At 39.3% G+C, this 24,743-nt stretch overlaps 1 protein-coding gene across 1 annotated transcript; it reads right to left on the reverse strand.

Annotated features, from left to right (window-relative positions):
* Positions 1-7,865: 7,865 nt before the first annotated feature.
* cdh19 (cadherin 19, type 2) lies at positions 7,866-24,531 on the reverse strand. Its single transcript, XM_083936392.1, has 11 exons — positions 24,220-24,531; positions 23,817-24,111; positions 22,081-22,200; positions 19,199-19,366; positions 17,032-17,222; positions 15,556-15,809; positions 14,178-14,314; positions 12,819-12,940; positions 12,424-12,541; positions 10,963-11,214; positions 7,866-8,750 (listed from the first exon to the last, which is right to left on the reverse strand). Exons 1-11 carry the CDS (start codon positions 24,463-24,465, stop codon positions 8,230-8,232), a joined length of 2,424 nt encoding a protein of 807 aa, XP_083792518.1. The 5' UTR covers positions 24,466-24,531; the 3' UTR covers positions 7,866-8,229.
* Between the last annotated feature and the right edge of the window lie 212 nt (positions 24,532-24,743).

Genomic DNA, 24,743 nt, shown 5'->3' on the forward strand with positions numbered 1-24,743 from the left:
ATGGGGAACACACCTGATATACCCAGTTGCAATGCTACAATTGAATCACTGTAGGCACCAGGGTTTAGCAAATGGTCAATTTGCAATGTAAAACAGTTTCTTCAGCCAGATCCATCCACCCAAAACAAAATTTATCTTTAGCATGAAAGTCTTGATACTAATGGAGATGCCTCAGGCGTGGTATGATACTATCAATTGTATAAACCAGGCCACACATTACCCCACAAAACAGTCACCAATTAGCCTCTGATGAGCAACAAAACAAGTTTCCAAAGTTTTGCACATTATTGTTACTTATTAATTTGATTTCAAAGTGCAAGAATCTCAAAGTCTCATCCCAGTGAGCTCATTAACGGACCAGAGTGGGGAAGGCTCACATCAATAACTAACAGGAAATGTATTCCGTAAATCCCCCCCAAAATTAAAGTTTGCATAATCTTTTAACACATTTGCTGTCAGATATGACACTCGCACGCATGTTGGGGTGATAGCAGCCTGGTTGTGTGTGTACAGGATCAGGGCGTGATGTCTGCTAGAGTCAGTTTGCTTAAATATTATATAATGTGGGTTCATATTGATTATTGTAAGGTTTAGGCTTAACTCCATGCCCTGTTCCTTAGTTAATGATATGATAATGATATTTAGACCATTTGTTCGGCGACATAATCTTTTCAAATGAACACAATTTATTGCATGAATGCAATCAACAGAAATAAAAAAGCTAACAAGACTATAAACGGACTACACCACGGTCACATGACTTTGCTGATGTCGCCACCAACTGATTTTGCATGTTCGGCATGAACTTGTTAACAACCGTCTTTTTTGAAGACATGAACAAGCTTAAAAAAAAGTGGTGTGTTTTATGTGGTGTGTTTTATGCCATAGAACAAAATGTGAAAATATCTTACTTCACTGTTCACCACAGACCTCATGATGATTGTGATTGGTTTATAGAAATAACCTGGCAATACTTGACCGCTATATATGTGAGATATTGTCCATATGCACTGAGATTATGACAGTATTTACAACTATAATAAATGTATACTAATAAGCTATTGTGATGCTCAGAATCAAGTCCAGATCTCAATCTTTGTAGTGCAAAATTTTGTTCACATTACCATACTGCACATCAATGATTTGATCAACCAAACCCTGTGGCATACATGTATTTACATATATTTTTTTATTTGATAAAAGTGGGTCTAAAAAACCCTCCATGTATCTTTTCAATCAACTCACTGTCTGCCAAAGGAGAGTTGCCTCTTAAAGACCCTCGGGTGAGCATTGTGTGGTCTTGTGATGAGTCTGGCACCGGGTTTGAAAAGAAGAGCTGAATCTTTAACCTGTGCAGAGGACAGAGACAGTTGACAGAGTGAAATCCTTCACATTGCTGTAATGGGTATAATTACACAAAGAAAAGGGCTGTTAGGTTAAATTACCCGTGATATTCACCATGTGTAATGGCAGAAATTCAGAAGGTTAAATGACACCAGAAGCTGAATGACTTTTGACATTAAGGTATTTTTTGAAAAGGGAATTATAACAGAGCCTTTATGGGCAGATCCAATACCCTACATGTTGGACTGTAGAGATTGGTTTGCAAGGACTTTAAAATGACCTTTTTTTATTACAGAGCACCTGTGTCTTTTGAAGCCATTGTGAGACAATGACAGTGCTTTTTTTTCTAAAAAGCACTGTCGGAGACAGTGGAAACTATTTGAGGCTCACTTTGAGCTGATGCGATGTCTGGGAATTGTCCTGCTGAGTGGCGCACCTACTCATACAACCATGGCAGGAAAGGAAAAGCAGAATAGATTCAAGCAATTAGTTGTTTCCGCACATATTGTATCTTACCTCAAGGCCTTCAAACTATTTTCAAAATAGGTTTGTTTTCCTTCAGTGAGAACTATATTCTCTCTGGTCTAAGGGCTGACCTTCGCAGACAGTAAACAGCCCAATTAGTGGATGAGAAGGTGAGAGGGGCTGGACCTGAGCCCTATGAAATTACCTCAAGTCACCCTGCTAGCTGCCACCCACACAGCTAACACAATTATGTAGTGTTTGCCAATAATACTGCAAATGACCATGAAGAAACAACACAGCCAGGCGCTGTATATTATGTACTTTTTTCACAGGGATCCTGTGGTTGTGTTTCTCAAGAGTTTCAAACTCTTTATACATTTCAAATCAAGCCTTTTTTCTCTTCTTTCAATCTTACTTTGCTGGAGTTTTGCCGCCACTGGCCCATGTACCCCTGTCTCTGCTGCTGATTGAGTTACACAAGTCGTGTGATCTGCTCTCTCGTGACTCAATAAAAAGCAGAAAGTCATATCATACAGCATAATACATGTTAAACAGTTCATATTTAATGAATACTCTTCTGTATGTCAACTTTACGGCTAATCAGGAAACAAAATCTATTTAAAAAAACATCTTGCTATATATACCAAAGGAAAGTATGCATTAACTTATATAATTTCATAACGTGAAATACAAATACACAAACTGTACAGACAAACTGCTATGAGCCAATATACCAAATATAAAACATGATAAGAAGTGAATAATATTACAAAAAGTGTAGGAGCCAATTAGCGCTCCGTTCTATAAGAAGGAACCAATCTTTGTCTTACGTATTCCGCCTGCAAAGGTAAACAGTTTTTGCCAACATAACATATTAGTAGTTACTTGGTGTTCTGGATTTAGTTTGTTTAATGTTGGGAAAATGTTTGCTGGAAGAAGATACAGGAGACAATCAAAAGCACCACAGAAAAACAGCTTCTATCCAAGAGCTGTAACCTCTGTTCACCCCCCACTGCCAAACACTGCAAAAGACTGACTGCTGTGAACAATTACCCCACCCACACATCCACACATCCACACACAGACACACACACACAGACACACACACACACACACACACACACACACACACACACACACACACACACACACACACTTTACAGCACTAAGCTCTACACATCTTACGATCATATTGCAGTACTGCCCTTACACCACATATGAATATAAAACTCTGATATCCATTCCACAAAACTAACGGAATCCAGGTGAGAAGCTGAGACGATTGGATCTAACAACAGCCTCACCAGTGTGGAGCCAGGAGCTGCGAGAGCACACACAGTTTTGTGACACACACGACTGCTGCTGACGTTTTTACCTGCTAAATGTGTGTGTAGTAGCCGGGCATCACAGCCCTCTCAGTTAATTTTCAATTTACAAGGGGTGTTTATCAACAGTAAAGAGCAAAATACTTCTAGACACAATTCGATAGACCTGAAGCCAATCAGAGCCATGAAACATGACCTACAACCAATCACAGTAACAAAATGGCAGTGGGTAGTTTGACAGTTTGATCTGAGTTTCGTGAGCTTGAAAAACTATGCTGAATGGACCGGTAGTCATTGTCTGCCCCACATGAGATAAACAGTTGTGATTGGTCCGCACAGTGCCAGGACGGCTGAATGTCTGTACAGCTGCAGATGGATATTGGCAGGTTGTTTTGTTGAAGCTTGTTTGTTTAGTAGCCTAATATTAACTTGTGTTTGACGGGCATGGTTTTGGCTCGCCTTTGTCACAAACTTTCTGCCTTTTTTCAGGTTAGAGCAACAGCCCCTCAAAATGTCTCCGCACATCGTTATTTATCAACATTGTAGGTCAATTTCTTGTTTTTTTTATTTCTTGTGTTTGGATCTATTTTTATTCGCTTTTTACTTTAATTTTAGTTACCTATTTTACTTTTTCACTATTTGCTTTATTTACTTGTGCTCTTATGTTGCCCACTGCTGAAGAACTGCTGAACTGATTTTCATTGTTCTTAGCACAATGACAACTAGACCATCAAGCAGGTATCAACGAGGTCCAAGCTCTCTGTGCAACTCAAACCAGGCGACCCGCAGAGGCGATGCAATTTGGACTTGCAGGTCCAGAAGTCACAACGGAAGTCGCAGCTTGTATTTTAATCATGAAATGTTGTGTTTGTTCACATAATGCATGCTTTACTCAGTTTTGCATAACAGCTTGTGGCTGATTGATGTCAGATTTTGCACAGACCCTCAGTGCAGCTCAGGAAATAACTTGTAAGTCATGTGATAATCAGGGAAAGTACTTCAAAGTAATGCATAACTTCCTGTTTTGACTACAGTATACCAGGTCTTTCCTCTATAACTTTCATATTGTTTGGATTACGAAAATTATTTTGATAACTTTTGATCGTAGCATTGGAAAGATTATTTGTGCAAAATTTCGTGCTGATGAGACTCTTTCTTAGGATGAGATCGCAAAAGTAGTTTTTGAATATTTTCCGCATGTTTGTGTATTTTTTCAATTCAATTTCAATGTACCATGGTCTGAATCCCAAGATTCAGCACCTTTTAGAGAACATGTAGATGAAAGTCTATATTTGCAATATACGATGTGGAAGTTAGTGGCCAAAAAGCCTTTTCCTTGATTATAGCGTGTAGTGTAGTTTTGGTGTGCTCTGTGGGGGCACCAGTCCATACCTCCCTTGAAAGGTTTGTTTCCATAACTTGTACGGTTAATGCTTCAGTATGAGTGATATTCAAAACAGCGCCACCTCCTGGGCGATTGATGTCATATATATTGATGTTATAAGCCTCAGACGAGCATCAGAAACTATCGTTCTAAGTTTCTTGTTAATCTGATTTATAATTGCTAAGATATGATGAATTCTGCATAACAGCACCACCTAATGGTTGGTTTATGTGCATTTTGTAGAAGGCCTCAGTAAGACATAGGAAACTAGATTACCAAGTTTTGTGTCGATACGTCTCCATTTGAGGAAGATACGCAGCACTTCCTGTTTTGACTGTAATCTACAGGAAGTTGTTCCTTTATTACTTTGGCATTTATAATAGTATCAAAATTATTTTAATATTTTTTGGTCAGGACTATCCAAACATTACGTGTACCAAGTTTCATTTTGATCGGACACTGCTGGTACTAGCCCCTTCGGGCTTGGACCTCTAATAAAGATAAATTATATCCGAGAGTGTATAAAAAGACAAAGATGGTTCTTACTTATAGAACTAGTGCTAATTGGCTCCAACAAATAGTTGAGAAACCGGTCAGTAATACTGTAGGTAATTATGCAATGAGTGTAATATAGTCACAATGTAATAACTTCAATAATTAAAGTATTGTTGCGCTCAAACAGCCACAACAATTTTGTAACATTATAATATTGTGTTTGCATTTTGCTCCACTGCCAACGAGTAGAAATTAAATGAATGTGGCTTTGAAATGGAAACTTATTTTCCCATGTTTTGCTGTTAAACCGAGACAACACATTTTGAAATTGGTCCAATGTTGAATGAGTGCTCTGCAGCAGCAAACCAGGCTTGTTATTGTGTCCAACCAAGTCTTAAACTGGGAGAAGTCTCGTTATTAAGTCTCGTGAGATGTGACAGCGGTGGCAACGTGAGTTTGAGTGCCGGGGAGAGTTTACCGTGTTTGAGTTCATTAAGCATAGTATTGTGTTATCCAAAAGCTTTTCAATGTCATGTTTGAATATTTAGGGGAATTTGACAATGAGGCCACGTAAGATTTCAGAACAAGACTTCTCATTGAGGGAGTCTTAGTTAGACACAATAACAAACACCCTGGATAAAGTGAAAGGTAAAAAATAATCTATTACTCTGTAGAGGTTTCCGTAATGTTGTCAAACACTTATAAGAACAATCCGAGTCAGTGACAAAATCAAACACTTTTAGTGGACGTAGACTGACTGCACACCTTTGCCCCCAATGATTACATTGCAGCCTGTTATGTGGCTCTGGCTCAGTACTGGACCAGTTTCAAAAATGGTTGTCCAGGGTGTCCAGGGTGTCCAGATTGATTTTGTATTTTAAAGGAATAGTTTGGCATTTAATGAAATACAATTTGCTTTCTTGCTCTCATGTCTTTACAATAAATATGAAGCTACAGCCAGCAGCCATGTAGTTAAGTAAAGCATGTAGATAAGGAAACGGGGGAAACAGCTGGAAAGAAAGAATGGTCGTTAACAGTTGTTCATCACTATCATAGATATGAAGCAGTATGGCCTTATTCTACCTCCTAGTTTCTTCAGTAGGCTGTTATCATTGGCAAGTAAGCTGGATCACCCATGAATGTGACTGTGAATGTAACTGCTTGTTAATGCAAATTTCTTATCAGCCAATCACATGGCAGCAACTCAATGCATTTAGGCATGTAGACATGGTGAAGACGTCTTCACCATGTCTACATGGTCTTTTTTCGGCACTTACATAAGCCACCAAGACAGTTTTTTTAATGTAACATCTATTAACGGAGTTATCTGGGGAGAGTTGCTAACAGCTGGACATGGTTAACACTGATTAGCTCGGGGCATTACGGTAAAGGCATTAAAAACGGCTAATACTGCTCAAAATAACACCAAACCTCTACAGTCGCATGATAAGAGTCCCTACACATAAAACAAAGAACTAACAATGTAGTTAGTGAACCCCGAGTTTATTAAAAGAGTGTTTTAAAGACTTAGGGCGCACTCACACTGTCCATCCTTACTGTGCCCAAAGTCTAGTTCGTTTGACCAGTGTGAGTGCAACCGTACCGCTCCTAGGTGCGGCACGCTTGCCAGCCACAGACCATTTGTGAGAGGTGGGCTTTTGTAAAGCACGTTTGCACATGTACAAGCAAGAGCGTGTGCACATGTACGAGCATGAGCACGAGACCTACGGCGGTTCTGACGTCATTTTATGTGCGCCTGTTCGGACATAGAAAAAAGAAGGATGGAGGTGGAGTGTTTACTGCAGATTTGGTCAGATGAAAATATTCAAAAACAGTCGGACAGGACGCACAAAAAGTCCGAGGTCTATGGAGAGTTTTGAAAACAAAGCGAAACAAAGCGACACATAGCGATGACCTCAATCAATGCGTGTGAATTGTTACGCTGTGATGACGTATAGGCAGCAAGAAGCATTACGCTGAGGCCCAGGTAGTGTGAGTACAAACGGGCCTGGGCCGAGGGGGGAGAGGGAGGGGGGGACAAGTACCCTAAAGCACTGGGCACGGTACGGATGGACAGTGTGAGTGCGCCCTTACCTACTGGCCCCGGTACCAGCTCATCTTGTAGTAAAGTCCATTCAAGTCGATTACCAAATGCAATCCAAAACGAAGGAGCCTATTGAAGCTTCGTTTTATTTGTAGGGACCTTTATCATGCTACTTCAGAGGTTTGGTGTTATTTTGAGCAGTATTAGTGGTTAAAAAAAAGCTGTTTTAATACCTTCACCGTACTGCCCCGAGCTAATCAGTGTTAGCCGCATTCGGATGTTAGCAACTCTCATGGATTTCTCCGATAATAGTTGTTACATGAAAAAAAATGTCTTGATGCTTATTTGATGTATGTACCGTGGGATGATTTTGCGCCGGAATTACACTTTAAGACATGCTCTTCACTAACACCATGAACGTACTGACTTTAACCCAAACCATGACCTTTTCTTAAAAATAACAACACAGTTTTAATGTCTAAACCTTACCAAGTATTGCTAGTTACAATGTGAATCCCAGAGCGTTAAAAAGTGACGCCAAGGCATTCTGACCGGGGTTATTAAAGTAAACTAAGAAGAAAATGAGCAAGTCACTCCAGTTTTAGCAATAATATTTTACCACCGAAAAACAGAAACATCATGAATTTCTGTCAACTTTTCAGGAGATACAAAGTAGCACTGAGATTAAACATGAAGGTCATTCGCCAACCATGTATTTTTTTAAATATATTTGGCTATATTAAACCTGGTCCTAACAAAAACAAACTAGAACTACTGTAAAATGAAATATATAAAAACTAAAAAAGAAACCTTTTTGAAAAACTGAAAGTAAACTAAAAGCAGCAAACACGCTCTAAAAAACAACTAAAATGGCCGGAGACTGTTGCTGCCATGTGAATAGATGATAATAATCTTCTGAACCTACTAGCAGATGTAACAGCCTCTTCTTACCCATATCTGTGAGGCTGATAACCACTAATAACGATCATTCAACTGGCCTTTATGCTAAGCTAAGCTAACAGGCTGCTATAGCTTAATATTTACATGAGAGTGGTATTAATTACGTCATCAATTGGAATCAATGTATTTTCCAGAATGCTGAACCTTTCCTTATAACTTACTCATCCTGAACTGGTCCATCATGCAAAGATTAGGAGAAGAAGAAGAGCCCCTTAGAATATGGTGTCTTCCTCTCCTCCCCCATACCAAGGGGTTAGTCTAACCACAAAGGGTCTGGGATTACAAACAGGTTGCTCAGGTTCAAACTCCAAAGAAGATGACCCCAGGGAGCTTAGGGACCCTGTAGAAGACCCTGACCCCTCATAGGCATAGGTTCTTAGGCAGTCGAATGGGGAGATGTAAGGATCCTGATCTGCGTCTGCCAGCCTGTCCAGAATAAACTGCCTGAAGACCTCGTCATCTGGGCCGATGAAGTGGGATTCTCTGAGGGACATCCGTATACTGGCCCTGACGTCTTCCCTCCGCAGCCTCCTTTCCCTCCTCCTGGGGTGGTGGCGCAGCGGGACGGGAGGCTGGTGGAAGCCCAGGCCTCCTCTCCCACCCCCTGGTTCACCGTAATACAACACCTTCTGCGACACCGTCTCAGGTAGCTCCAGCTCCTTCACCTCCACCTCCAACCCCTCCTGCTGTTTCCGCCTGTGCCTCCTCACCATCAGCATTAGAATTGACAGCACTGAAGACACAACACCGTGGGAGATCATTACCGTTAAACACCAGGGCATGAGCTTAGTGAGAACAAAGCATGTAGGGTGCCTGACGGAGCAATGAATGTACTTAAATAAAAAATATTCAAGGCCAGATTAGTTTTTCTTACTTGCGGAGTATATTGTGGATGCAAAAACCGAATTGAACCCAAATCATGCTTTTTTTTTTTTAAATTCAGCTCACACATAAAGGAGGATTTATTTTATTTGCTCCATGTAGCACAGAATGCAGAAAGAGTGTTTATTTTATCCTGCCACGTTTTCACTGGGTATTGTGCTCATCCAACAGAATGTTAGCATAGCAGGTACCGTCATTAATCTTTCATGTGATGGGCACAGGGAGGACACAAAGCAGCCGAGGTCATAATAAAGCTCTTCACTATGCAAACCCATCAATGTCCCAGGATGGGATTGGTACTGATGTATTGCAACCAATATGCTCATTACCTGACATCATTGCCCTGCAAGCATTTAGCATTTTAAAAAGTGTGTGTTAAATGCACGCTGGTGAGGTTTAAAAAAAGGGAATTAAATGAAAGTTCAAACTTGTTAATGAAAAATCCTGCTGTTTAACACACGTTTATATACTTGCCAAAATGATGTGAAGTGAAGCTGTTCTAGCTTAACAGATCCGCTGAAAAAGAATGACTTTTTTTACAACAAAATATCAGTTAGAGTGTCATCTATCTATCTATCTATCTATCTATCTATCTATCTATCTATCTATCTATCTATCTATCTATCTATCTATCTATCTATCTATCTATCTATCTTTATATCTATCTATCTATCTATCTATCTATCTATCTATCTATCTATCTATCTATATATCTATCGATCTATCTATCTATCTATCTATCTATCTGTCTATCTATTTTAAACTGTTTCTCTAATGAACTCCTGACAATGTAAATCCCTTTCACATAGCACACGACAGGAGATTGGCTGTGTTAGACTGCTAGAAATCCTCATTACCTCATTATTATTACAGAGTCCCTTTGCCTATCCTTGGATTTGTCGGATAATGTTGGCGTCATTATTGTTGCCGTTTTGGTGTAAATCACCCTTCTTCCTCAGGTTTTACCCAAGCCACATGATAAAAACGTCATCAACGCACCCACTAGCTCTCTGACTTCTGACACATGGGCTCAAAAAGACATTTGCATTCTCACATACAGCTCCTTTAGATGATGTCTAGATAGTTTCAGGATTGCAGTTTTTTACATGTGTGAAAAGGGCTTACTCATCTGTCAATCTATCCATCTATCTAAAGGACTAGATTTTTCCAAGATAACCTTAATATCTAAGGGCTATAAGTGAAGTAATCATGGATTACATAGACCTCTGGAATTATTCCAAGTTGTCAGGGTTTTCCATCTTGTGAAAATCTCACTTTTCATTGTTAGTGAAACCCTTTTAAAGCCACAGTGCAAAAACTCCCTAGTGTGAACGGTGTAAACAAAACAAACATTTGCAACATGCCCCTCAGAAAAAGTAATCTTCTTTGACATCTGCCATGTCAATCTCACTGAGGTCTGGAGAAGCTCTTGGCAAAAACTTGGCAGAACAAGATCTTTGGTAATCGTGTGGTAGCCTTTTTATTGGGTGTTTGAAAGATGTGTGATGATGCCAAACTCCAGAAATAGCACCTCTCAATAATGTTCTGTAAATACTTTGTAATTGTATTGGCTTGTATGTCATCAGCCTGCTGTGTTTCATTTAAACTTGAGTCCCCAACATTACAGAGGATGGAGCTCCAGCTATGCATACTTACACAAATGAATATCTTCTTCTTTTGAAAGTGCGTTATTGCTGATCATTGCTTATTTCAGCATTCTGTATTTTAACAAACCTACCACGTTTAGAAATGTTAAAGATATTTTTGCTTTTTTTACCACTTCAATAATATGCATTGATGTATTATGTCATATTTTGTGATATTTTTTCTTGACTTCATATTTAGACATAATTTAAATTAAGTAATCTAGCCCTAATTTATTATTTATTTCCTTATGTTCAAGACAGACAGGGAAGATTTTGATGCCAGATGGCTCAGATTACCAAGTAACCAAGCTCTGACCATCTGGTGCTTTTCTTTGTATACATTTCTATTCTATATCTCAGTTTGGTATTCTGGACTTGGATGGCATGTGAATACAAATTGAGACCATCTTTTCTTACCTGTGAGTGTGACAAGGCAGACCAGAAGCCCTAACAAGGTTTGCAGGCTGACCCCCATAGATAGAGCAAGGGCCTCCACTCCCCCTGTGGGACAATGGCCGGCAGGCTGGCAGCTGCATACGCTGATGGTCAAAGTGGTGGTGCTGGAGAGAGCTGGAATGCCACTGTCAGTGATCACAACAGGTAGGAGGTACTGGGTTCGATCCTTGCGGGTAAAAGTACTCCTGCGTGCCACGATTCCGGCTGTATTGTCTAAAAATAAAGAGAAACATGTGCACTTTTTAATTTATTTAAAAAAACAAAACAAAAAAAATAACATGAGTTCTGCTTCCACTGTGAGTGCTGCTATTCTGCGGGAATTCAACTGACACATGTAACATGATTTAAAATACAATTCAAGCTCTCTGAAAGGCCTGAGCACCTTGTCAAATCTAATTTTCAGTGTGTACAAAAGTAAATTTGGAAAATCTGTTTCAGATTCACCTGAAGATTTCATCAAGACACCTAACAATAACTTCTTGGGAGTCAAATACGCCTTGCGACATTTAGAAATGTGTTTTATTAAATGTGTGATTCATTATTCATTCCCTGGTTGCTGACTGGACTGCTGTGCTTGTGTGGCTAAGCACCCATACACTGCACCTGCATGCATTTCATTCTAACTTATTGGACACATTGAAAGATCCTTCTGCTGCACACTGTTGGATTTTTGTTGCCCATTTTCATTATAAACTTTGAGCGAGGGGTTGACTGGCCATTGACTACAAGGCAAACACTCTTTCAATTTACTTACTTGAGAGCTGTCAGCCACAAAAACGACAACGTAGTAAAGGAATTCATTCCAAAAAGTGGCAAAATGGCCACGGGTACATAGTGTTCATTTAAAGTCTTGTAATCATAAAAAAATGCCTTCACTCTGCCTTTATCACTTAATTATACCACTGCTCATAAAGGTTGTGGTTTAGCCGCAGCTCACAATTATTCTTCCAGCCTCCAAATGGGGCTTCAAGTAATGCTCCATCAGGTTTAACGTATACACTTTTCAAAAACTGTGTCCATAAATGAGCCGTCAGGACTTCTGTACGGTTGTGATGTCACAGCTATATTATATATAGGTAGAAAGTGGGCTAGAAAATTAATACCACTCAATGACTGTATTCTACATATGATGCTGGGACCCTGCAAGCTGTTAGCTTACCTTAGCACGTAGAGTAGAAACAGTGGGAAACAGCTAAGTCTCCCCTTTATCAGCTCCAACATGAATTCTATTTACATGCATCAATAATTGTAATGCAACAATATTCTGAAATGGACCACTCTGCATGATGAATACTTTTAGTGAAGTACACATTTGAATGCATGAATTAAATGGGTTTGTTTAGTATTTCTACACTGTGCTACTACTTTAACTGAAAAAAAATGATCTGAATACTTATTCCACAAGTAGTAATTGAATATAACCTTGATTGTCTCTGATAGTGAAGTTTGGATTGATTTGCTTCTCAGGGACCATAGAGAAGTAGAAGTGGTGTCCCTCCACAGGGTCATCTGGATCAACAGCACTGAGCAGCTGAATAAGCTGAAAGACACAAAGATGCATTTTTGAGAATATATGAGCAGATTTCAGTTTTCTTTCTATGCAGACTGTATTTCCTTTCCCATCAGTTATGGATGTAATATGGCAGTGTGCAATAGTTAAATGGCTCCTGTGAGTCCTTTAATGTTAAAAAAATAGTACATTGATGTGCTACAAAATTTTCAAATATGAGAACTTTTACTGTCCACTTCTTGGAAATTCTCATTGCCACACTGCTATAAAATAAATCTTCAACATCAGTGCATCATAATATACATACTTCTCCCGCCTGTGTTCCCTCACAGATATATGGCCGGTAATCTCTTGCAAGTCTTGGCACATTGTCGTTTATGTCCAGCACTTTGATGAACACCATCACAGAGGAGGATAAATGGATCTGCGCTGCAGTAGTGAAGATAGACATTTGCTGGAGTCCACTGGGTGCATGTATCATAAATGCTTTGAAAAAGCTCTGTCAAAATAATACTTAAGACTGATAAATATTTCTTCTTCTTGAAACATGACTGTGGAGCAAAAAAAAAATGGGCAAGAACATTTCACTGTTTTCTCCAAACCAAAAAATACTGAAAAACAGTAAAAAAGTCAATTATTCCACGTAAATGTGTAATTTGCATCACTCTAGACCAGTGGTTTACAACCTTTTGAATTGTCCTTTTATTGATATCATGTTGAATTAATTTTAAACTTGATTATTGAGCACTTTTACTTATATAAATTGAATCGTTATCATACACTAATGTTTTTAATATAAATCAACTGTCAATGTTTCGATCAATCTTACAAGTTTGTATTTACCACTACCACTCGGGTTGGCTGATGTTGTAATTTTAAACCATATATTACCTTAAGCTAGAATTTTAACTGTTCATGAAATACCTTGAACATCATTCATTGCTTTAAGCTAATGATTTCAACGTCTATCCATGACTTTAACAATTTCAAAATACATTACTTTCAACAGTTTCAAATGTTTTTCATTACTTTAAAGAGGCCCTATTATGCTAGTTTTCAGGATCATATTTGAATTTTTCGGCTCAACTACAATAGGTTTACATGCTTTGATCTTTAAAAAACACAGTATATTTCTCATATTGTCCACTGCTGCAGCACCCGTGCAGCACCTCTCAGTGGCAGGCTGTCGGAGCTTCTTCAGGCTAACTCTTTCATCTGTTTCTCCATTACTTGTAGCTAACACATTTAGACGTTTTTATGACTTTTAGCTTACCATTTCGACTGTTCGTTCATGACAAATGTTAATCGATTACTTTTAGCTAACAACTTCACCTTTCTATCATTTACTTTTAGCTAACAACTGTTTATCCATTACTTTAAGCTCAGCACTTCTCAAATATTTTGCTAACTATTTGAAACCATTTACATGTTAAGGTGCTGTAACCATGTGAACCATTGATTCATTACTTATAGCTACTTGAACTGTTAATTTAGTTCATTACTTTTATCTAGTAACCATTTCCACTTATTTAGCAAATTATTAAATGATTTGTCTATATTTGGGATCAACACATTCCTATGAATATATTCAGGTTTCATGACTGCAGTAAGGATAAATGGCCATATCAAAAAGATGCTATTGTACAGGACATGAAAATCTCCTTACTTGTTTCCTTGGCTTCAACAGTCACATTGTGCCAGTTTGTAGTCTCCCGGTCCAAAGCTTTAGCGATAGTTATAGTTCCATTGTTTGGGTCTATTTTGAAAGCTTTTGTGTTATCACTCCTTTTGTCAATTGAATATCTGGAAGAAAAATCAGAGACACATTTAGCAGGAAAGGTTGTTTACTGGGCAAGCAAGACATGATGCCACAGGGAGATTAATTAGACAAACTGCTCACTTTTTTAATCTGCTGACACATATCCAACAAACAAAAGCACATACACAAGCTAGTGTGACACAGAGACAATACCAATTTGAGCATCTCACACAGATGGCATCAACAAAATGTTGTATTGTTTTTCAGTTATTTTAATTTAATATTATTTCAAACCTGACCGATTGTCTTTAGTGAGGAATATATAATTTACAAACAGTGAGACAGGAAATCTTGTAAACACAGAGAAACTCAGTATGTTTAGAATTGAATAACAGACTGTCAACACAACGTTGGTGGCATAGCTGCTGTGTCAAAATACACCTTTTCTTGACAGTGAGTGATACATGCAATTTTTGAATAAAAAAAAATTAATAAAAAACACACATTTGTCATCCAAAGAGGGAAAAGAAAATATTCCTTTCACACTACCATACCTTTTACACTACGGTGATTAACACCATGGTGAATTAAACAGGAGTGAAAACACACTGAGTAATCAATCATTTCTGTGAGCCACTTTGCTGATAACAATCCAAAATATAAGCCAATTTGACCAAAGCAAACTTAATCATATTTAGTAGAACTGTTGAACCTCCTAAAATGTCAGCCTGAATGTATTAATCAAAGAGACACTGTTTCCAAAGGGACAGTAATAGACGCTAGGCTGAGGATGATATGCAGCACCTGCCATTCTTAAGCTCTGCTGAGATGGACTACAGGCACCAGTACTGCTGCTGTCTCCTCTGCAACGTGCCCCACTTGCAAATGACTGCAAATCACAATTCCATATGCCACCTCATATGGTGCTTTATTACATTCCCACGTCCTAGCCACGTTGCTTTGTGATAATACCAAAGCAATAGATAGAAAGCCTGTGTGGTATAAAAAAAAGAAAAAAGATGTCGTGATTTATTCAGCAGGGCTCATTTCCTACTACAGTAATATGAGATAAATATGACCATGTACAGGGTATCCAGAGATCAAGGGTAAAAACGGATGCAGCGAGCCAGTAACACTATTTGAAATGGAATGATTTTTCACCCTGTGGAGGAAGCTGTCTAGGGATGTTTCGCCCCAACCAGATTGGGTGTCTACCTCGTCATTAAACTAGCAGTTGGGTGGCAGATGCCATTCTTCCTGGTTTAGACGTTTCACATTACTGTACCTGATGGGATTGTTGACTGTGTCAGTGTCTCTGGCACTGACACTGCCAACCACAGTTCCCAAAGCTGCATTCTCAGGAACTTTCCACTCGTAGACTGCTGAGAGAAAGAGAGGCGGCTCGTCCACATCCTCCACAACAATCTTGAGCGTTGTCCTGTCCCTGAACTCCTCCAGAGGCAGAAAACGAGTATCCACGTGATCATTGACTGCCTCTGCGGCCATGACAAAACGTCTTTTAGTTTCATAGTCCAAAGGCTGTGAAGAAAAGAAACACCTTTTAACAATTATTTTCAATACAGTGGCTGTCATAAGCAGAAAACAACTTGTTACGAGTAACAGTTTTTCAAATACAATTTCCCAACTTGTACCTAAGACGGATGATTATTCTTGTGGGAGCAGTGCACAACTCAGACTAGTTGTTAAAATTGTTTAGTCAATGTCAATAAGCTACCAGCTGTGAGCATGCACTTAAATAATGCTGTATTTCTGATTAACAGTATGATGCCAGTAATAACAGCATGCAAACAATTACTGCGTTCCGATGATTCAGAGAGTGAGTCAATAATGAGTTTTTATTTCATTATCGGCATCTAAATTGAATTGTTCTGTCCTATGAAAAAGCATACTGTGTGTAGGGAAACATTAGGTATGAAGCACAAGTCTAAGAGGAAAACAAGAGTAATCTAGCATTCTGCATCAGTCTATATTTGATTAAGTAATAACTTTGGGACTTAATTCTACTTTATAGATTTTTCCCAACTATATTTACTTTTTACTTTGCAAAGTCAGTTTATTAATACAAAATATAAATTCACTAATAAATCATGATATTCTAGGGCAAGCTCCCAGGTAGTATTTAATGTAATCACAATGACCTCTACCTATACCAGCACCACCTGCCATCCTACACAACAAACAGTGATCACTCTGCTAATGTGTCAATTTGATAAACTTATGTGCAGTCATCAAAAGTTAGAAATGTAACGCCTTTGTTCTCATCTTCTAGCTTATAGTTTATTGTGTATATGATCCCAGACTACGCTGCTATACTGTATGCTTGTGACCTGGAAAATAAGTCTACAGTATGTTGTTGCTGCTGCCAGATGTGTGACTGTGTGGGATTGTTGGGTCCTTGTGCCAGGTTGTTACACTGTTGCGTCTGCTAGGCTTTGATGCGGCTGCTGTTGTGTCTGCCAACTGTCTGTGTGTGCACAGTGCCAGGATATGAAACCATGCTCTCTATCAGGTAAAATATTTTTTAAATTGTGTTTGCGTTCGTGTCTGTAATGTTAATTAAATTCAGAGCCAGAGATTAAAAAGTCTTTGTAAAAGTAGTGTTTCAAAACCTAATGGCCTCTGTGCCCACCCACACTATTATTTCTTGGGACACTACTGCCCTTGAAAAACCAGCTTAAAAAATAACATGTACAAAATTCATATATTAGAAAAATAGTTTTTGTACTATATGTGTATTTACCTTGGCTAGCAGAACCACTCCCTCCTGCGTCACTTGGTCTGTTTCGATGCTAAAAGTTGAGCTTCCCTCCAGGTCATCCTCCAGACTGTAGGTCATCCTGGCATTGGTGCCAATATCTCCGTCCTGTGCCATAATCCTTCCCACTGTGGTGCCCACGGCTGCATTTTCAGGAACGGCAAATGTGTATAGGTCTGGATAAAAAAGGGATGTTTTAAAAATCCTTTATGTTGACACCAAGCTGCAACCTCCACAGAAATGCCAAAAACTGCAGTTCCTCGAATGGCCACTTGAGGCTGGCTCCAAACGTGAGTCGGTCCCATGGAATGTATATTAGAGATGGACATAGCTACCGTGACATGACTCATTTGTTTGTGGACTACTATTTTGTTGCCATTTTGGCTGTCCCCAGCTTGTTTTTTAGAAAACCCGACATGACCATATTTTGACAAGAGGTTAAAGCTGGGGGAGGAGTACTAAGCAGCTTCAGACTCTTTATATTTGTTGTTCATATGGCACTGGGGAAAGCATAATGCTAAAGAGGGCCGATGGGTGAGCTGAGAGCTCCGGTTGCTGGTGCTGTTCGCTGCAGTTACATAGAGCCAATATGTTCCCTCAAGTAACCAGCTAGTATGGTAGTGCTACCTAGCTAACATTAGCTTTGTTAATATGCTGATCAAGACATTTTTAGGTGATTATAATGTTACATAAACTCATAAGGAAAATGTTTACTGAGGTGATAAATCAGATGAGAAGATTTCATTTTCTCATTGACTTTTAAACAAAAGGACTCATTTTTGCAACCAGTGGAGTCGTCCCCTTCTGGGAATTGATGCACTGAAAAGAATGCAGGTTTAAGGCAGGTCTGCACTGGCTTCTCTTTTCAGACCTGGAATCTTTGTTATACAGTCAGTGGGTCAGTGCCTGTAGACCGCCTTGTTTAAATGCTTTTAACTTTGCAGAAATAAATAAACATGTTAACAGCCTGATACAAAAAAAAATGTTTTGGCTTCTACAGCTAATTTCCCCGTTCATGATAATTGAACGGGATATGATATTTTATTTTTCTTTATAAATCACCTTTCTAATTTTATTTAAGTGACAGGTGGGTACCATCACAAAGGACATGCATAGACTGGATTCTTCATTCAGCTCACCTCAGCCCCTTCCACACACCACCTCTTTGCCCAATTTTAGATTTGCCGGGAGTCCGGCACTGCCAAGATGGGTGATATTTTATACTGTCTATTGTTGACACAATTACACAAATACAGAATCTGGATGATACTAAATATACTATAACTCACGTTTGGAGCTAAAAAATACAAATAAAAAAGTTTCCTTAAATATTGTCTACAGAACTTGACAGTAAGTTGTTAATAGCTAGTCAAGAGAGCCTGCTAGTGTGGAAAGTGATAAGAAGGGAGAACATTGTGGTGGAGGGTCAATTTGTGTGAGTCACAGATAAGTTGTGGCAACTCCACATAATCCCAGCCTAACTCTAATAAGAAGATGAGAAAATGTGATTGTGTCTTTGAGTGACTCTATTTGGATGGCTGCCACAACTGGGAGGAACTCAACAGCTGCTCCTGAAAAAAAAAGCCCTGCTGATAATAATTACCAATTATGTTACAAAACAGGGGGCACAGTTCAAAGTGAAGTGTGGTCATACAATATTTATAAGGCCTTTTGACTCAACATAGAATCCATGGTATACAGTAGGACCAGCAATGAATGTGAATGTGACATTAATAGTTAAAGGTATCATCCTTGCTGTCTCATTTCGACAGAATTGATTTCTTCCCAGGGCATTCATTTAGTAAGGTTTATCGCTGAGAAGGCTAGGTTTGTTTCTAAAGGTCATGACAAATGTCCTTTCATGTGTGAATGATTAAATTCATCCATTGGGCGACGCATGTACACGTGTACGCCACGTGCAGAAGAACATCTCGTTTCCCGTCTTTTTCACTCTCTCTCTCTCTCATTCTTCGATTGTCTCCTTTTAAGCACAAACCACTCACCCGGACCGAAGAAGTGTGATCAAATAAATGCCTCTTAGGTATAATATTAAACATGCCCTCCAGTCTGCCATGCTTTGTGCTCTTTCATTGATTACCACAGTGCGTATGGCATGGTGTTTGCATCACTGTGACTCATATAAGTAACTCACGGTGCTGGAATGTGGGTCCATTGTCGTTTACATCCGTCAGGCTGACGGTGACGGTGGTGGAGGAGGAGTAACCACCGCTGAGGCCCAGCATATCCTTCACCTGGACCACCACCAGGTACTGCTCTCTGGCCTCACGGTCCATGTTTGGCCAAGATGTTACAATAATCCCTGCAGGTGGAGGAGACAGAAAGAGAGGGTGTATAAGAAATACTATTAGACTGCAAGTGTGATACAAGTGTATCTGTGGGTGGTTTTTTATGTTGTGTTTTTCTACAAAATGTAAGTAAACTTAGTCTCAATTGGTCTTCGAGAGGGTTCACAGTATACTAATATGAAGAGTAATGCTTCATCTGGCCAAAGTGCAGGCTGTGGGCGACAGTAATTAGAATAACAATCTAAATCAAGATTAGTTCGACCTGGCAAATTAGTCATGATTTCAACCACATATACATCTAATTCTATGTTTAGATGGCAAGCTTTTTAAAAGTCCTTTCACTAGCCACAATAAAACCTGGTCAGTCAACTGTTGTATCGTGAATACTACTGACTAAAGTTAAGTTCTCACTACAAGACTTTCAAAGTCGTCAAATATCTGTACTGTTCACAATAGAAAACATGCTTTAATCGTGAGTCTTGGGGTATTCACACTACATGGCTGGCTGGTAACGGTATGAACCTATTTTCACATGTGAACCCAAGACAATGTCAGGAGAATCATATTCAGAAATAGTCTGATGTTTCTCTTTTCACACATACAGCACACAACTGGAGATTCTCTGTGTCAGATGCATTCTCAACTACTGCAAATACTCTGTTTGGTTTAGGCGAGGTGAGCCGAGTCTCTTTCCTGATGATTTTGGTGTCAGTCCTTACTGACAGAAGTTTCCAAATCTTGTCGTCTCTCCAGATAGACAATTACTTTGCCTTCTTTGTGTAATTAACACTTCTACTTCTTCAGCATCGGGGGTTTGTTTTTGCTCCACTGTTGGCCGACGCATTGTAAAGCGTCATTAAGACGCTTTTGCAGTGATAAAACACAAAAAGATTAGGGGATGTCATTGTCATTGGCTTGGCTACGCTTGTTCATAAAATAGTTTTCACACTTCTTGACTGCCTGATTTCTCTAGGTGCAACAATTACTTTGGTCCATGTTGTGAGAGTCCAGCCAATGCCGATTTGTAAGGAAGCTCCAAAGATGTTTGGCGAGTGGAAAATCAGGGCTAAAGTCAAGTAGTGTGAACAAGCATTAGCAACCCGGTCAGGCAACAACGCATGAAAATCATCACCCATCTTATTAGTTAAAAAAGGATGCAGCCAATGTTTTAAGTAACATAAATTACTTATCAAACTTTACACAAACAGAAGTAAATACTGTATTTGTTGGGGACTGTTTTCATTTCCATGTAATGCATTTTCTGACGTCAATAATGCCCCTCCACCCAACTCTTCACATTTCAGGTCAACAATGTGTGTGGGAAGTGCACTGACCTCCATATCACACAGATAAGTAGTATAAATGTACATGCATTGGCATCTGTTGAGGCAATTTCCTGTGGTGTAAACACACATTTCTACAGTGGCCAAATGAACAATAGCTAAATCTGTGAATATTGGTCTTAAGAGATAAAGTTGCCAGGGGAATTTTTACAATTTTCAAAATTGTGTGTTTCCAAGTCCACTTGTTAAAATTATTCCTATTATTTCTAGTTTTCAACAATTTCCCACTCAAAAAAAAATTTCACATGATTACTTGAATTCTCCACCATCGGTAAAAAAAAAAAAAACCTCTTTACAATATCAACATCTGTGAAACAACTGTTATTATACGGATTTATCTCACCAACCAAGGACTCCACCATAACTGTCTCCACCACAGACTGTGAAAAAAATATATTATAAATCAATTAATATTGATGCAACCCTCTGGAAACAAATTTGCAATAACATCTTTTCAATATACAGCTACCCCAGATTACAGCTCATTTAATATAAGACCAACACAAAATGCACTTAATGGGTTATATGGACACTGACATACCGGTATCTCCCCAATGAACACCACAGACACCTATCATCCACAGCCAGCACTTTTCCCTTCCCTTTGCTTCTTAAGAGACCTTACACCCATGAGACATCTACACAAATACCACAACACTACACTTATTACCATGACCAAAAGCAACAATATTGCTGGAAATACAACCTGGTCGCCAGAGAAAAATGTTGGTAATGTATTTGGTACTGCAAACCATTAGAAACGCTCTTGCGTCTTTATGACGACCAGAAGTTCGATTACCTAGTGAAACAAGGGGGGAGTTGGGTTGATATTTAAGTCACATACATGCCAGACTTTCAAAACCATTGTTTGTCTTAAGCCTGTGAATAATCTGATTTGCCCAGGTCATCGTTATCCCCAAAGAAATTTAAGTCAAAAACAACTGCTTTTGACTTGAATTTCTTTAAGGATTGTTTGTCTATGTCCTGTGTGAAAGTGAAACTTATTTATTATTTAGTTTTGGTTTCAAAACCTAACCATGTAGTTTAGATGCCTAAATCTGTCTAATATCACTATGGAATGGAACAAATCCCTACATCTAACAAAACCAAACAGCTAAATTCCATTAAACCTGGGCCCTGTATCTGAAAACCTAAACTCCCTTTTTTTTCATTCTGTATACATAACCATGCATATTCATGTTGTACATCAATACCCTTCTAGATTAATTATAAACCTACAGTGTTTCTCTATCTGCCTGTCAGAAATGAGAGGTTGGTTTAGGTCTGTTTGAATTTGTTTTGTTTTTTTGCTGTGTTTCTATGTTTGTCTTTGTCATGTACTGGCAACACTTTGTCTGTAAAGCGTCTGTATCTGTGAGTGATACCCGTCTTTGGCTCCACGGAGAAGTAGGGCTCCCCCTGCAGTATGGAGTAGATGAGTTTGGCATTGTTTCCAAACATTGGATCATCAGCATCTGTGGCTGTCACCTGGGCCACTGTGGTCCCTGTGGGGAGGGAGCGGATCAAACAGTCAGAGTTAGCTCGGGCAGCAGTTCCAGTCGATGGGGAAATAAAGTGATTATGCCTAAGTCCCGCAGGGTCTGTCTGTCTGGCACGGGGGGGGGGGAGCAGTGGAAATGGAAGGGGGGGGTGAGGTAGGGTTAGAGGATGGCTGTTGGACAAAGGGGTGATGGTAAGGGAGGAGGTGTGGGGGAGCAGCGTTGGCCTTTCACAACTCGGGTTGTGCAGGTGTGTGTGACAACCTCTCCAGCCCTATAGCGACATCTCTCTCCCCATCCACCTGCTGCTCCTTTTCTCTCTGTCGCACTCTGTTTCAGTTTCACCTCTCTATTTCTCACACTCACTACCCTTTTCTCCACTGACCATATCTCCTCCCTCAGCCTTCTTGTCTATCTATTTCTTTTTCCCCCCTGAAAGCTCTCTGCATTTTCCTCACAGGCAGGGATTTACCAAAGCATTTCTTATTTTCAGTCGCCCGCACTCCAACCTTCCCCTCTCGCTCTTTCTTTCCCAGTCAAATGCATTATGATTTATTACGAGTTAGATATTACACTGCAAAAGCAGATTACATATAAATTGAAATGGTAATGTTTGTGGTATGAAAGGGCAGTGGTTATAATAACATTATTTAAGAAATGTCTCCATAAAGGCATCCAAGCTACGGTTTAGAATCCAATACTTTTAACTTCCTGAATGGGGACAGATGACAGACATTCATATAACCTTTTGTTCATTGTACTCCGTCATGATTTAAGTTATGAAAAATAATTTTAGAGGTACATCTTTAGAAACAATAAAGCCAATAACAAGTTTATGTTATCTGCAATAGAAAATTTTACTCTTATCTCTAAACAAAACTAATATTTAGTGTGTATGAATGATATTTTAAATACATTCTCTACTAATATAGCTACACCTTTGAATCTTGAAGAATTCCATCAGCATATTCCTTAACAAAAACAGACATTAAATTGTCTACAGGTTTCATTTACATACAGGTATATACAGTTGGTTACATATTGTAACCCCATATTCTATGAATATAAGGGTAAGTAACTCAACAGCAGAAGCTACTAGAGGCCTGAGAGAACTTAAAGACCTTAGAGGATTATGACTCTTGTTTTAATCTCGGTAAGAAAGCAAATAAGCATATTTACCGAAATGTTTGATCCAATGATAGTGCAGGATGAATAGTAATAAGGTAGTCAAACTCAGAAGAAGAGTATTGTCTGTACACAATTTAATAGACTGTGTCCAGGTGAGGACTGTTTATTGGGTACAATGTAGGTCAAATAATACTGTGAGTGAGTTTTATGGATCATCCTGAATAACAGGGGCATAGATTTCAGAAACAGATGTTGCTTTCTTATTTTTAAATGTCCATTTCCTTGTTTTGAGCACCAAACATGGAATTCCATTCATTGTATTGAGTAAATATCAGAGGCACATATCTCAAAAGATGTGCAGATGCCATACAGTAAGACCAAACTACCTGCATGAATAGACCTGTATAGTCCTGTATTTTGGAATTTTGATGAACTACCCATTAAATTGAATTATGTCTGTCTGTACTTTTCAACTCTTACTTTCTTAAACATACCGGTTGGACACATCTCAGGGATGCTGGACACATATGGTTCGTTCTGGAACTGCGGGACATTGTCATTGATGTCCTGCACCTTGATGATGAACTCTGACTGGGGTTCCTCTGGTTCATCAGACCTCCTGTTGATAGCCTGGGCTTGAAGGACATAGAAGGCCTTTTCCTCTCTGTCAAGCTTCTTCAGTGTCCGGATCTCACCGGAGTACTCATCTATCTTAAACACATCTCCTGCGCCTTCTCCTGATAATATGTACTTCATGGTAAACCCGCCTCGGTCATGGTCAGATTTTAGCTGCAAAAAGAGGGGAGGATGCATGAAAAAAAGAGAGATAACCAGAAAACATTTTCAAAGGGAAGTAGTGTGTCAAGGACATGGAGGACATTCAATCTGAAGTGGTACCTGGCCAATAACACGAGGAGTGGGATCTTCCTCCGGGACAAACAGCTGTTTCCAGATCCAGCCTCTCTTCAGGCGACGGTGCAGATGAGTGGACCCTTGGGCCAATTGTTGGGCTTCCAGACCCGGAGTACCTCTCATATCGCTCAGCACCCCGCCAGGAATCATAGAAAAGACCGTAACCATAGCCAAAACACTCGACATGCTCATTTTTACTGTCCATCCGTGCATTTCCTCTGCACTTCCCATGGTTAGTGGACAGAAGATGGAGGTTTCACTGGTCCACCATTACCAATTCTTCATTCAACAGCACAGTAATTCATGATCCCGGCAGTGCTGTATCCCATCTCGTTATGATACGGTCTGTATGCATGCTCATGTCTCTGAAATAAAAGTTAACAATATAATTAATGGCTGCAGTGAGAACTTTTAAGCAGTGCACAGAGATTGCAAAATGAGGAAATTGAAATATGTAGCAGTGTAGTGAAAAATCCACTACTCAAGTGTTTCATTTCACAAAGCTATGA

The sequence above is a fragment of the Echiichthys vipera genome (assembly GCF_963691815.1).
Source record: "Echiichthys vipera genome assembly, chromosome: 21".
Taxonomy (NCBI): domain Eukaryota; kingdom Metazoa; phylum Chordata; class Actinopteri; order Perciformes; family Trachinidae; genus Echiichthys; species Echiichthys vipera.